Source organism: Colossoma macropomum, unplaced genomic scaffold (assembly GCF_904425465.1).
Source record: "Colossoma macropomum unplaced genomic scaffold, Colossoma_macropomum, whole genome shotgun sequence".
NCBI lineage: Eukaryota > Metazoa > Chordata > Actinopteri > Characiformes > Serrasalmidae > Colossoma > Colossoma macropomum.
The window spans coordinates 10,260,033-10,272,460 of NW_023494793.1; the positions used below are offsets into that span (position 1 = coordinate 10,260,033).

The 12,428-nt window shown below is 38.9% G+C and overlaps 1 protein-coding gene across 1 annotated transcript in view; it reads right to left on the bottom strand.

The window, feature by feature from the left end:
- Positions 1–12,428, bottom strand: part of grid2 (glutamate receptor, ionotropic, delta 2) — a 588,027-nt gene that overhangs the window by 23,225 nt on the left and 552,374 nt on the right. The window contains exon 14 of the mRNA XM_036578447.1: positions 1,566–1,732. Within this exon, the coding sequence (XP_036434340.1) occupies positions 1,566–1,732 (167 nt within the window). The remainder of the gene's footprint in view (positions 1–1,565; positions 1,733–12,428) is intronic.

Consider the following 12,428-nt stretch of genomic DNA (forward strand, 5'->3'; position numbering starts at 1 on the left):
ACTGGTGCAATGGCTTTTCATACGTGACAGACTATATATACTGTCAGACAGAAAGAACTGCTCAGACGCACCCATGTATCATATGCAGATGTTTGGCAGCTCTTTTGATGTGTTTGAAGGGTTTTATCCCTTCTGTTCATTTAAAGGAGGGGGAAACCACAAAAACTGACTGGATATTCCAACCATACAACAAGATGATACACTGCTCATCAAGTACTTATCAGGGTAATCTATACCTAATTCATTGGCCATTTAGTTACCATACAATTGCACTATGTAGGTTTTCCAATTACTGACTGCAGGCCATCAATAGAAAGGAACAACAGGACCACTGCTTACCAGATATTACTTGGGTGGTAGGTCATTCTCAGTACAGCACTGACACCAAAATGTGGACTCGAGTCAGACTCAAGCCACAAATTCACAAAACCAAACATCAAAAAAGACTTTTGACTGAACTTGGATTGAACACCAGTGACTTGGAGTTGGACTCAAAACGCCCCCCTCATTTTGCTCTTACCTGTAAATTTTGTTCAGCATGGTCATTTTGGTTTCTACTGTTTGTCGGTTGTTTGTAGTTTATATTCAGCTACTTAATGTCATTGTAATGTTTCCCCACATGTCCATATATATATATATATATATATATATATATGGACATGTATTTTTATATATTTAAAATATATATCAAATACAAAATGCAATCCATGATGAAATACATATGTTGCCATTCTAACAAATCAAAACACACAGAAATGTATGTAAATGTATTTATCAATAGCCAAAATACTTGTCTATTGCACTTTACTGTTTGGACTGCAGTAGCTTAATTTTAATAATTAGCAAATTAACATTTAACAAGGCAATAGCAAGTGTTGTAGGTATTGATACACTGTGAAAATGATGAGTTTGATGATTTGATATTTTGTTTATTTGAAATACATTGTGTGTGAGCATTGTCTTACCACATATGTACAATAGCCACAAGGTGGAGCTACAAGTAGGTGTTTCTCATTTCATTACCATATCAAACTACTACCATGTCAGTGTCAATGGACGATGATTGTAGGTATATTGTAGGTGTTTCTGATAAAATGAACGATGACTGTAGGTATATTGTAGGAGTTTCTGATAAAATGGGCTGATGACTGTGGATACAATGTAGCTGTTTCTGATAAAATGGACGATGACTCTAGGTATACTGTAGGTGTTTCTACTAAAATGGCCAGTGAGTGTGGATATAAGTTGGGTGTTTCTGCTAAAATGGCCAATGACTGTGGATACAAGGTGGGTGTTCTGATAAAATGGCCAATGACTGTAGATATATCATAGGTGTTTCTGATAAAATGGCCGATGACATAGATACATTGTAGGTGTGTCTGATAAAACGGCCGATGACTGTAGATAGAAACTAGGTGTTTCTGATAACATGGCCAATGACTGTAGATATATCATAGGTGTTTCTGATAAAATGGCCAATGACTGTAGACGAAAGGTAGGTGTTGCTAATGAATTGGACACCCACTGTATATAGAAGTGGTGCAGTTGCCTTTATCATACAGTACCTTTGAGAGAAGATGTCCCTGTAGGGGCTACCGTGCTGCATGGCGATGCCGTAGCCTCTGTCCGGCGCACTGTTGCTCACTGTGTAGAACGAGCAGTCCTCATCATTAATGGCCACATACTCCAGCACAGCTGCATCCCACACAAATGCAAAGCGGCCGTACTTCACCTGAGAGAGAGACAGAGGAAGAAAGAGAACAATACAGTCAAATCAGAGACTCTGAAGATGATAATCCTATTCAAAGACGAGCAGATGCATGAGAGACAGACGGATTCAAAAGCAAATGGAGCGCTGAGTGACTCGTTTCTAATAATACGAGCAGGTGCTGACTGTATTGGTAAGACTCAAAGAGAACAGCATGTCATTGAAAAAATGAAAACAGCTGTATTTAATATGGACAAAATGTGCCTGTCTGCTGTTTTCTCTAATTGTTTGCAGAGGCCTGCAGCAAAACTCAGCTGGACAAATCTGACAGTTAAGGGACATTACGTACCTTCACAAGGTTCAAACTTTGTCATGGTCATATAAATAAGCATGCCAACTTGGTAGCGTTCTCCTCTTGGGGCTTTATGAGTTCAAAGAACATACAATTTGAAATGTTTGCTTTCTCTTGTGAAGTCCCTAAAGCAGAGAAAGGCCAAACAAAGGAGAGAACATGAAAGCCTTTAACCTTCAATATCTTCAATATCAGCTTCCATTTCTACTGGGTATCCACACAGTTGGCAGCATACAAGGTGATATCCTTGAGTGAGTCACGCAAAAGGCCCCTTTTACCTCAGCCAGAACATTTCAAGGTGAGGGCTTATGCAAAAATCAATGGGTCCTGACCCCCGATGGCCTCCTTTTAAAGTACAGCTGGACCTTGACTAAAGTCACTTTGAAGATTGCATGTTGAGGAATTTCCAAAATGAGCTGATATTAAGACAAGATTGATAGTTATTGCCTCTCTGAAAAAGTCAAGCTATAAAAACCTCATTTTTGTTTTCTAGCCATGTTTCTGACATTTAAACGTTTTCATGGTTCGCTCATAAAATTTTCACACCTCTGCAATCGAGATGCACCAGGAGATCTGAAAGACTGCTAGATCTCTGAAGATGGCCAATGCATAAACGTGCATAAATGGCTAAGGCATAAACATGCATGCATAAACATCTCAGTGGCTCCAAACAACTTGACTAGGTCACTCTGTACAGCCTTGCTGGCTTGTTCAAATGAAAATCTGCTGTAAAAGCCTGCTGATGCCTCCTGGCCCCCTGTGGATTTCTCGTCATTCAAGTTTTCTTATGACAGAAGGAGCTGTCACACCTCTGCGACCACAGCAGTCACGACTTCAGCAGTTTATGAATTTGAAATAGGCCCAAACACATGTCTTTCCTGTGTTTTCCTGTTCCTCACTGTGCCTTCACCGTACAACTGCACGTTTTATCTGTGAACTTGTCATTATCTTTAGCTATAATTACACAATTCTTTTTCCCCCAAATTCAACTGTGGCCAGTTCCCACCTGCAAGCTAGGTGTCCCATTACAGGGTTGTGATGTTACAGAATATAAAGTACATATATGTACTCAGAATAAAGAAAATGAGTATCTGTGTTCTGTCCAAGTTATATTTTGTAAAGCCAGTATTCAGAATGCAATCAATTTTTCATCCTTTTATAATACTTACCCACCAAATTTGAAAATATATACCATCTTTAAAGGAAACACCATGAATGCTTAACTTATTAACTATTTTAAAATCTGTGCACGGCATGTAAAGACGTACTTTAAATAAGGACTCAATAAACAGCTTCTTTCCAAACCCTGAAGTTCCTGCTGACGTCTAAATAGACAGATAAATCAAAGTGAAGACCAGTTCTCAGTGTTACTGAGCTTTTTGGAGGGGTGACTGAACTGAACAGTCTCCTCAGTAGTGAAAATGTGGACATGAGTGATGAGCTTTGCATCATTGTTGTACTGGACTCAGGCAGGCGTTTCGTGACAAGTAACATACATGTGACTAACATGAAAATCACACATCTACCCACTTTATGGTCAGATTTGCAAGATTTTGTTATTAGAATACAGCCTATTGTTTGTGAATTTCATGAGATGGCTGTGGGATTATGGGAGCAGCAGTGATGAGAGCCAAAATAACGTTTAAGAATTTTGTTACTTCATTTAAATAAGTGAATTTGCATGAGACATAATAACAGAAGAATTACATGAAAAAACACCAACCAGTAAGAGCAAGAAACGGTGTGAATTAAGTAAAAATTACAACGGCAGAGATGCTCCCATGTGCCTTATCAATATGTATTCTTCATGTGTTCTGAATATTGAATGGCAAAGTATTCAGTATTCAATCATCACTACTTTCAAAGCATTCTGATAGCGTGATGCTATCACTATGGGCTTATTATTGACTGGTTTAAAAAATAGTTTTCTTGCTCAAAAAGGAGTTTTTGATACAAACAAAATTTAAGTCTATTAACATTTGGCTCTTGTTCTTCACACATCAAAATAAAGGCAAAAACAGTGTTAGGAATTCACATTATTAAAGCACAAAATATGTTGAAATGCAGAAACATGGTTAAACTGGTTATGCTCCTAGAAGCAGGGTATACAATCCCTACTCCTTGTGCTAAACCCCGGCTATGATACTGAAGCAGTGTTGTTGTGATCTAAAACATGCTCAGACATAATGTGACCCTAATTCCTTATGTTCCAGCAAGACTAAAAATAGTGGGTCTGCTTCTTCCTCTGCTCTCTAAGTAACTGTGTAAGAACACTAAATTGAAGACGAGAGGCAGGAATGGAGTGTGTCCAGCCATACTGGAGGCGCTTTTTATCGATTCCAATCCAATTGTGCTCAGGAGGCAAGGGCGGAAAACATGCGGGAAGCACAAGAGCCACGGCCACATTAGAGTGGCTCTGCACTAGAGGAGGATAACATAAAAACACAGCCACAACATATACTCTTAAAAATAAAGGTGCAACAAAGGGTCTACACGAAAAGATCCACGTTTGAGTCCCTAAAAAGCTTTTGACTGATGTAACTTCTTTTGGTTGGGAAGAGTTCTTCTTGAGTGGGAAGAACCTTTTTAAAATTGAAAGAAACTTCACATAATGTTAAGTTTTGTACCAATTACAGGTCCTTCATTTTTTTCCCTGAGGCCAACTAATGAAGTTATGATGGGTATCAAAAATTGTATTCATTTCATAATTCATTTTTACATGGCTATTTTCCAACCTCTCTTTATCCCTTCGAAGTGAACAGACTGTTTTTGCTACTTGCTTTGAAGACATATGTAAAATGTACATAGGCAGATACACGTAACATGACAAAAACAATGAATTCAAAACAGGCTGTTTTTGCAGCTCTGTTACTCTATATGCAGGTTTGGCATCAGTGGGTCATTTAGTGGGGCAATGCCACACCCTTCAATCATCATGCCCCACTAAACCCAGGATTGTGTATAGCGTATAGTGAAGTGAAAATAAAACTTGGGCTACAGTTATTCACACAGGAGGGTTTGCCTTTGTGATTTTGCATTGGCTACATTTTAAAGATGTGCTGCATGTTGTGGGAAGATAATTTAGTATGTGACTCTTCTTAATTCTCTCCTGAGTCTTTGGCTATTTCGACAGATTACTTGCCCCATATTTTCCTATTTTTTATATGGGCCATTGGCTTTGGCTTTTAGCTTTGTTTTCAAACCATGTAGGAACCTTTTTTAGAGCATGGAGAAGGAACTGGAAGAGTGACGAAAAGAATAAGAGACATAGGGAAAGACAGTAAGGTTGCTAGTCCCCGAGTTGGAGCACATTAAGAAGAGGACGATGAAGCATGTCTCACAGTGAGAGAGAACTATAGCCCCACAGCCATGGCAATCAGGGGGGCTGTGATTCTAATTGTGCCAAGGTAATTATTTCAAGCAATTTTCCCTCAAACAACCGCTGCTCTGCGCATCCTAATCAGCGCATTGTTTCCAGGGGAGGTATCGAAGCACACACGTACGCACACACGCTCTCGCAAGATTCATAATCGCTACATTAAAGCCGTTTAACCCCCCCTCTAGACTCACGCATACATATAAATGCTGGAGTCAACATATTAAACGTGACATTTTGTTTCACCAGTGGCAATGCAGCTGAACTCATTTAATATCGAGTGATCAGTGCGAGTCTGGCTTCTAATTACAGTGAAGTGAGCCATATAGAGTTTAGAAGTCAGTCAGGCATATCAGCAGCTCTTCATCTTCAAAGTGACTCGCTGCATAGAAACGGCAGGATTATTCAGGTTATTACAAAGTTCTGAACTCATCAAAACTGTAGAAATCAGCAGCTCTTTGAAGGGAAAAGGGGGTTTCACGATGGCGACATACAGAACATTTTTCTTTTTAACTCCAAAATAAATTATTCAACACAGAAACCTTTTAAATAGTCATGGCACTGTACCACGTTTTGTTTTATCATACTGACAGTGTAGTGCGGTCAAACATGATCTAGTAATGAGAGTACATGTCTGGAGACAGCTGTGAGGAAATCTGGTTTAAATGTGGATGGGAATGTAGACGTGAGAACTGAGTTAGAAAGTTCATATCATGAAGGTGGAGCTGAAAGTAGGAAGTGAAGGTGCGTTTTAAGGCTGCCAAATTAAGATTTGACATTTGCACATTCAAAAGGACAAAACATCTCCTATTCAGAGTGTTGGACAGTCAGAAAAGCCTGCCTTCTGAAGCAGATCATTCAGTTACCTCTCACAGGAACGTATTTCTGCCCATTAGCATTGTTCAGTTTATACAGTAAACACATCACCTTCTTCAGAATTACTGAGCTGCTTCAGATGGCAGACGTTTCTGACAAACAATGCAGCTTCACTACCTTATAAATATTTTGTGATTATTAGCATACTGCACTACAAAACTAGTCCAAGTCCAAAAAGTTTGCCATCTAAAGCAGTTCAGTCTTTCTGAATGAGGTGGTATGTGTACTTAATAAACTGAACAGTGCTAATGGGCAGAAATATGTTCTCATGAGAAGGAACTGAATGATCTGCTTCAGATGGCTGACTTTTCTGACTAGCCAACGCTCTAAATGTGGACGCTCCAAATGTGTAGCGTAGTACGCTAATAATCACAAAATATTTATAAGGTAGTGAAGCTGGGTGGCTAAATCGCTCCACAGCAACTGCAGTTACTCGTTGCAGTTACAGATGTTTCCTTTCAATATAGTCAGTGTCTTTGTGCTTCAAAAGCAGCCACTTACAGTGACAACAGGCCATCACTGGTGTAGGGATTTTATGGAAAAGTCTTTTTTCTAAGACATGTCAGAATAAGCCTATGTACTTGTTTACAACCATCTCATAACTCACAACCCCCAAGCTGAGAATATCTAGTTTAAACATAGACATATGTTAGACATAACATTGACTTGGAAAGCTGGGGTTTATTGCATACCTATTTTCTTTGCAAAATAATGTTGACCAGAGTCCTTTCTGTGTGGGGTTTGCGTGTTCTCCCTGTGTCTGTGTGGGTTTCCTCCAGGTACTCCGGTTTCCTCCCACAGTCCAAAGACGTGCAGTCAGGCTAACTGGAGATACTAAATTGCCCCTAGGTGTGAGTGTGTGTATGGTTGTGTATGTCTGTCTGCCTGCCCTGCGGTGGATTGGCGACCTGTCCAGGGTGTTACCTGCCTTCCACCCAGTGAGTACGGGGATAGGCTCCAGCACTCGCTGATGATGAGTGAGTGAACTTTAAATTTGAATATATTGGAACATGTTCCAAAAAAACAAGGTGAAAATTTGAATTTGATTTCTAACCACATCTGACAGCCCTAGTGTGCTTATCAACACTGTCTGACAACAAGCCTGTCGTTACAAATAAACATTAGCTTTTGCAGGGAAAAACAGTTAAACAGAGTACACTTTAGCTTTAGAAGAATCATTGGACAGGCAGTTAACGTCAGGTATGTGTCCCCTGCCACTCACAAGTGGAGTAAATATGGTGCGGAAAAAATCAGCTGTTTTGCCTGCTAGCATGATGTGTTTTGCTTGTGTTACTGATTGTACTACAGACGTTTATATTCCTCAGACAGCAGGAATTTGTATTTTTTTGCAGGGAGGGCTTGGGGAGGGGGTTGGTTTTAGTAGGAAAGCCTGTGGGTGTAACCTTGTTAGCCTTAGGTTACATTAGGTTATGCCGGCATCCATTACCAACATTTTTAACAAAGAAGCATATTCAATGAAATTGAACTTTCCAGTTGCGGCTCATGCTGCCCCTCAGTACACTTGTTTACACTTGTTTATGTATTGTGCTTTGCTGTTTCACTTTTCTTGTCCTTTATAGTGTGAAGAATTTCTACACAGCTGACATAATAGCAACATCCTTAGCTGAATAGTTAGCTACTCACTACATGTCGCCACTGATGGTATTACCTGATTTACTTCACTTTGCTTTACATTTTCTTGCACTACAGACAATTCTATGATATTTCAGTCTAGATACTGTCATTAAGTTGGCCCAGATTTACAATCCAGATTTTTCTGTGATACTGGGTGTATCGAAATGGTAACCTCTATAATTAAAAAAAAAAAACTTTACCTAGAAATATTGATGCTGCTAATAATTAACAAAAACTAGTACCAGCAGCTTTACTGGTCTGTAGCAGGTTTTATTCATTGCTGTCCACTGTGACTGACCACTATTTTAAGTGAAGTAGTCCTTTGATCGCTAGTTAAAGAGCCAAAATGAAAAATCACCACTGTTGTAAATATACCTTCTCACATCCTACATCAGAGCCACAGTTGTTTAAAGACGAGGAAACACCCTTGTGAGAAACTTACGAATAACTATAACTGCTTTGGGTTGGATTTTTGGGGGTGAGATGTTTTTATTTTTTATTTAATTTGGCAGCTAATGAATGCACAAGGAAGCTGGAACGCTGAAGTCACTGCTAGCAGGCCAAATATCCCATTGCAGCTGTATAACTATACTAACTGTTTTTAATCATTATTACAATGGACAGAATAGATTATTCAAATGACAGAAATGACTCATCAGAAGAGGAGCATAACAAGCCAAAAGCTAAAAGTCAGCAAGGTAGATACCTGGTTATCTAAATACCTTCCCTCAGTTTGGCTTCTTTTCTGTCTGAAAGGGTAGATAGCTTGTCTGCGGCATCCATTTTTTGCACAATAAAGACAGAATCACTGTTTTCTTTATGATTTGTTTTTTGTTGACCGAGGAAGGACATTTATTAGGCTATAGATCAGGCTAGCAGTCACTAGGCTAACAGTCAGGATCATTTGACACCACAGGGATTCCCAACGTTTGTATGATGTATTTGCATAATGCATGCTGAGTATTGTGAAAGAACACTGACGAACAGAAACATAAAAATGAAAATTCTGTCAATTTGATAAGGCAGAGGGATACGGTGCAGCACTACAGAATACTGCATTACACAACAACAAACATATTAAAGTATAGTTTAGGACTGTGTGAACTAAAGTTCATATCAGTTCACATTATACCTTAACAACACAGCTGATCCACACCTTCATTTAATGCACTGCCATTTCTTTTTACACAAACCTTCATCAGGTCTAATTTTAAAAGGTCATCAGCGCGAGTCCAAAACACAATTAGCGCTGGTGTCACCAACTTTGCCGGAGAAAAGAGCGCGCTAGTTGACAAAAGAGGACGCGCCTGCTGGGAGAACATCTAGCTGCCCTGTGAGGCGGTCAGCTCTTTTTGTGGCTCTCCCGCTGGGCCTTGTTGAGAAATCTCAAGCCCTAAAGGTCCGATTTCATCATGCCAGCTCACGAACAATATTACAGACCACTTTATCTTAGTCTAGGATTTGGTGTCACAAACACAATGTTTATACTTCTTCTTTTCCCTTAAAAAAGGTTTTTTCTCCTCTGATCTCTTTATCTGGGCATCTCTTAACTGTTGATTAGGCCCTTGGTGTAAACGACAGTGTGAGGGCTGTTTTGACTCATAATGCAGAAAGAAATAGAAAGGCTGAGTCATTGTAGAGGCTTCTTGACGTCTGTTCAGATGTTGCTCAGCAAACAGAAGTTGGCCAGAATATTCAGAACTCATCCTAACATCCTTTAGACTAGAAGTCTGCAAGAACATGCGAGCAGGCATTTTCGTCCCTGTAGAATCTGATCAATGTATTATTTTTATTGAATTACATTCTTATAATAAATATCAAATACTTGAATAATGTTATAAATTAAACAAATTATGGGCCAAGGCAATGTATGGTGTCCTCGAGAGCCTCATGGCTGAAGCTTTAGCACAGCTAGAAAACAATCGCTAAGTTTTAAGATTATTGTTATAGCAGCCTTAGGTGACAGTTGATAACGTGCAGTAAAAGTAGCATGTATTTTTCAGACTATAACTTTTTTGTGAGCATCTGAGAAAAATGTTAATTACTCAGATTTACAAACAGTAGCAACATAGGCTTATAAAAACAATTTGTTTGAAGATTATGCCCAAAAAATAAAATCCAGTGTTCAAAATCCAATGTTAAATAAAATCAGTAGTTCACAGGCCATTAAAGACAATGGCAGTACTGGCTCTACCTAATAAGCAACATAAGCAGCTGTGTAGGGCCCCCCCAGCCATCAGGGGGCCCTCTAACAACATCTGGATTATTACTGTACTGTTATGTTGTCTAAGATGCTCGAGGGCGAGAAAAAGCAACTGATTAATTATGTCTCAAAAAAGAATGTACACATCTGGAGCTGAACATTTAGAGAAGAAAACGAAAAGTGACTCTTATGAGCCAATGAAGACAAGTTGAGACACACACCATCTGCCTCTCACTGTGTGTACCTGCTGGATTCATGTGTCTGTCATCTGTCTCTTGCCTGTAATTAGTGTGTCTGTTTATATTCTGTGTGAAACTGACCAATGGACACTAAGAAAATCACTAAGGACTTGCCTATCAAATCGAAAACACTTCATTTTTCAGTTAGTCACCTCAGACACAATAGCCGCAAGTGGTGTGTAAAAAGTTTGCAGCCACTGAAGTTGCTGCAGCGGTTTTGAGAAACAGAGATGAGGATAACATTTATCTACTATTTTACTCATACATTCCACTACTTTTGTGAACCTAAGACTTTGGTAAACCCATTTCAAGCACCAAAACAACTGTCCACATGAGTAAAGCTGTTTTCAGAAGCAATATTAAGAATTTCTAAAACCGGATTTCATCTTTTCAGCTTTCGGGCCTAATTATCTCTTTACGCATTGCTCCATGACAAAAGGGCCTCTTTATAGACAGAGCTGAGATTATTCTCAACATTTTGATATATAATATGTGGGTATCATGTTGCATGCAAGTGCCTTTAAAGGCAAATTTAAGAATAAAAGCAAAAATAAAGAAAATGCCCTCAGACCCCTGATGGTTAACTACTTTCTCTGTTAGTCCAGGTTTAGCTACTCAGGCTGTGATTAATCCTCATGTGTACACACATGAAAACATGACATTTATGATAAACAGCCCATCACGGGAAACATGAGGAAGAGTCAGCAAAGAAGGAAAAAGAAATCTAAATCTGCTGCTGCCACTGCTAGCAGGGTTTGATCCAACTAAGCTTGAAGCTAGCTGTGTAAGCAAGAAATATTGTGTTGTGAGACAGACCTCTGGATCGAGAATGCTGAGAAGGTTATCCGTAATCCAAACTGCAACTTATTGGAACCCAAAATGAGCATCCAATCATCAGCAATGCACCAATTTATCCGTTATGAATGTACATAATACAACTTGTGGTAGACATTGTTATTAGTTAGCCTTTAATTAAAAAAAAATAAAAAATCCTAGAAGGCTAGAGCCAGCCCTGGACTATGGGCTAGGTAAAAAAAATGCACCACCAGAGATTTAACATGATGTTAAGAGCAAATAACGTTGTGGTAATATTTTTTTCCATTCATAAATGAAGATTACTGGCATATTTCACTGTGTGATACGTGGCACTACCACCCTTTTCCCTGATTTGCATGTGCCATTACTGATTCATAACAGAACACCGCTCTTGAATTATCTTTTCTATAATGCTTTCGAACATGCATGGTCACACAGGCAAGTCAAAAAATTATGCATGAACACCCACTCTGTTGATTAATCAAAGAAATTGTTGATTCGTTTGGATTAAACATCATGGCAAACACTACAGCTGCAGCTGTAGGAGTACATAAGAGGCAAGTTAACTGGCTTCAGATAGATTTCAGATTGCCATTAGCTTATGCAGATAAAGGAGGAGCACACTATTAAAGCAATAAACCATGAGACACCATGATTATACCACATTTAAGGATTGTTGTTGGGATGGAAATAAATTAATGGTGAAAAACCACAATATAATTAAATATAACAGTCAACACAATGCAGTTTCTGTCAAGTGTTCTGACTACTTGTGATATCTGGATGCTTTTTCTTTCACTTTTCTTCATTTTTTTTGACTCATCACCTCTTAACAGAGGATAGACGTTCTTGTTAATCGAATACTATATTGATACATTCTGTTTTGTCTGAAATATTTTTCTGCTTTGTTAATTGTTGCTGCCTTTTTACTTTTATACTTCCACTTCTTTTATCAGAATGTTTTGGTCCAAATGTGAGTTTTTGGTACGTACATTATTGTGCAAAAGTCAGAAAAATACTTTGGCCTAAATTAATATAGGCTTAGTCTTTTAGATTGCAGCACTGGTGTTAAAAGAGAAAATATCAGCTCATGCTGGATGAGTAATGGAGGCTGCTTCTTCAGAAGGCAAAACTACAGCTAACTGGTACAACATTGGACGCTGATGAGGACTTGTCATCAAGGCATTTTGTGCTCAGTGGATGACGTGCTGCGTTACACTGTT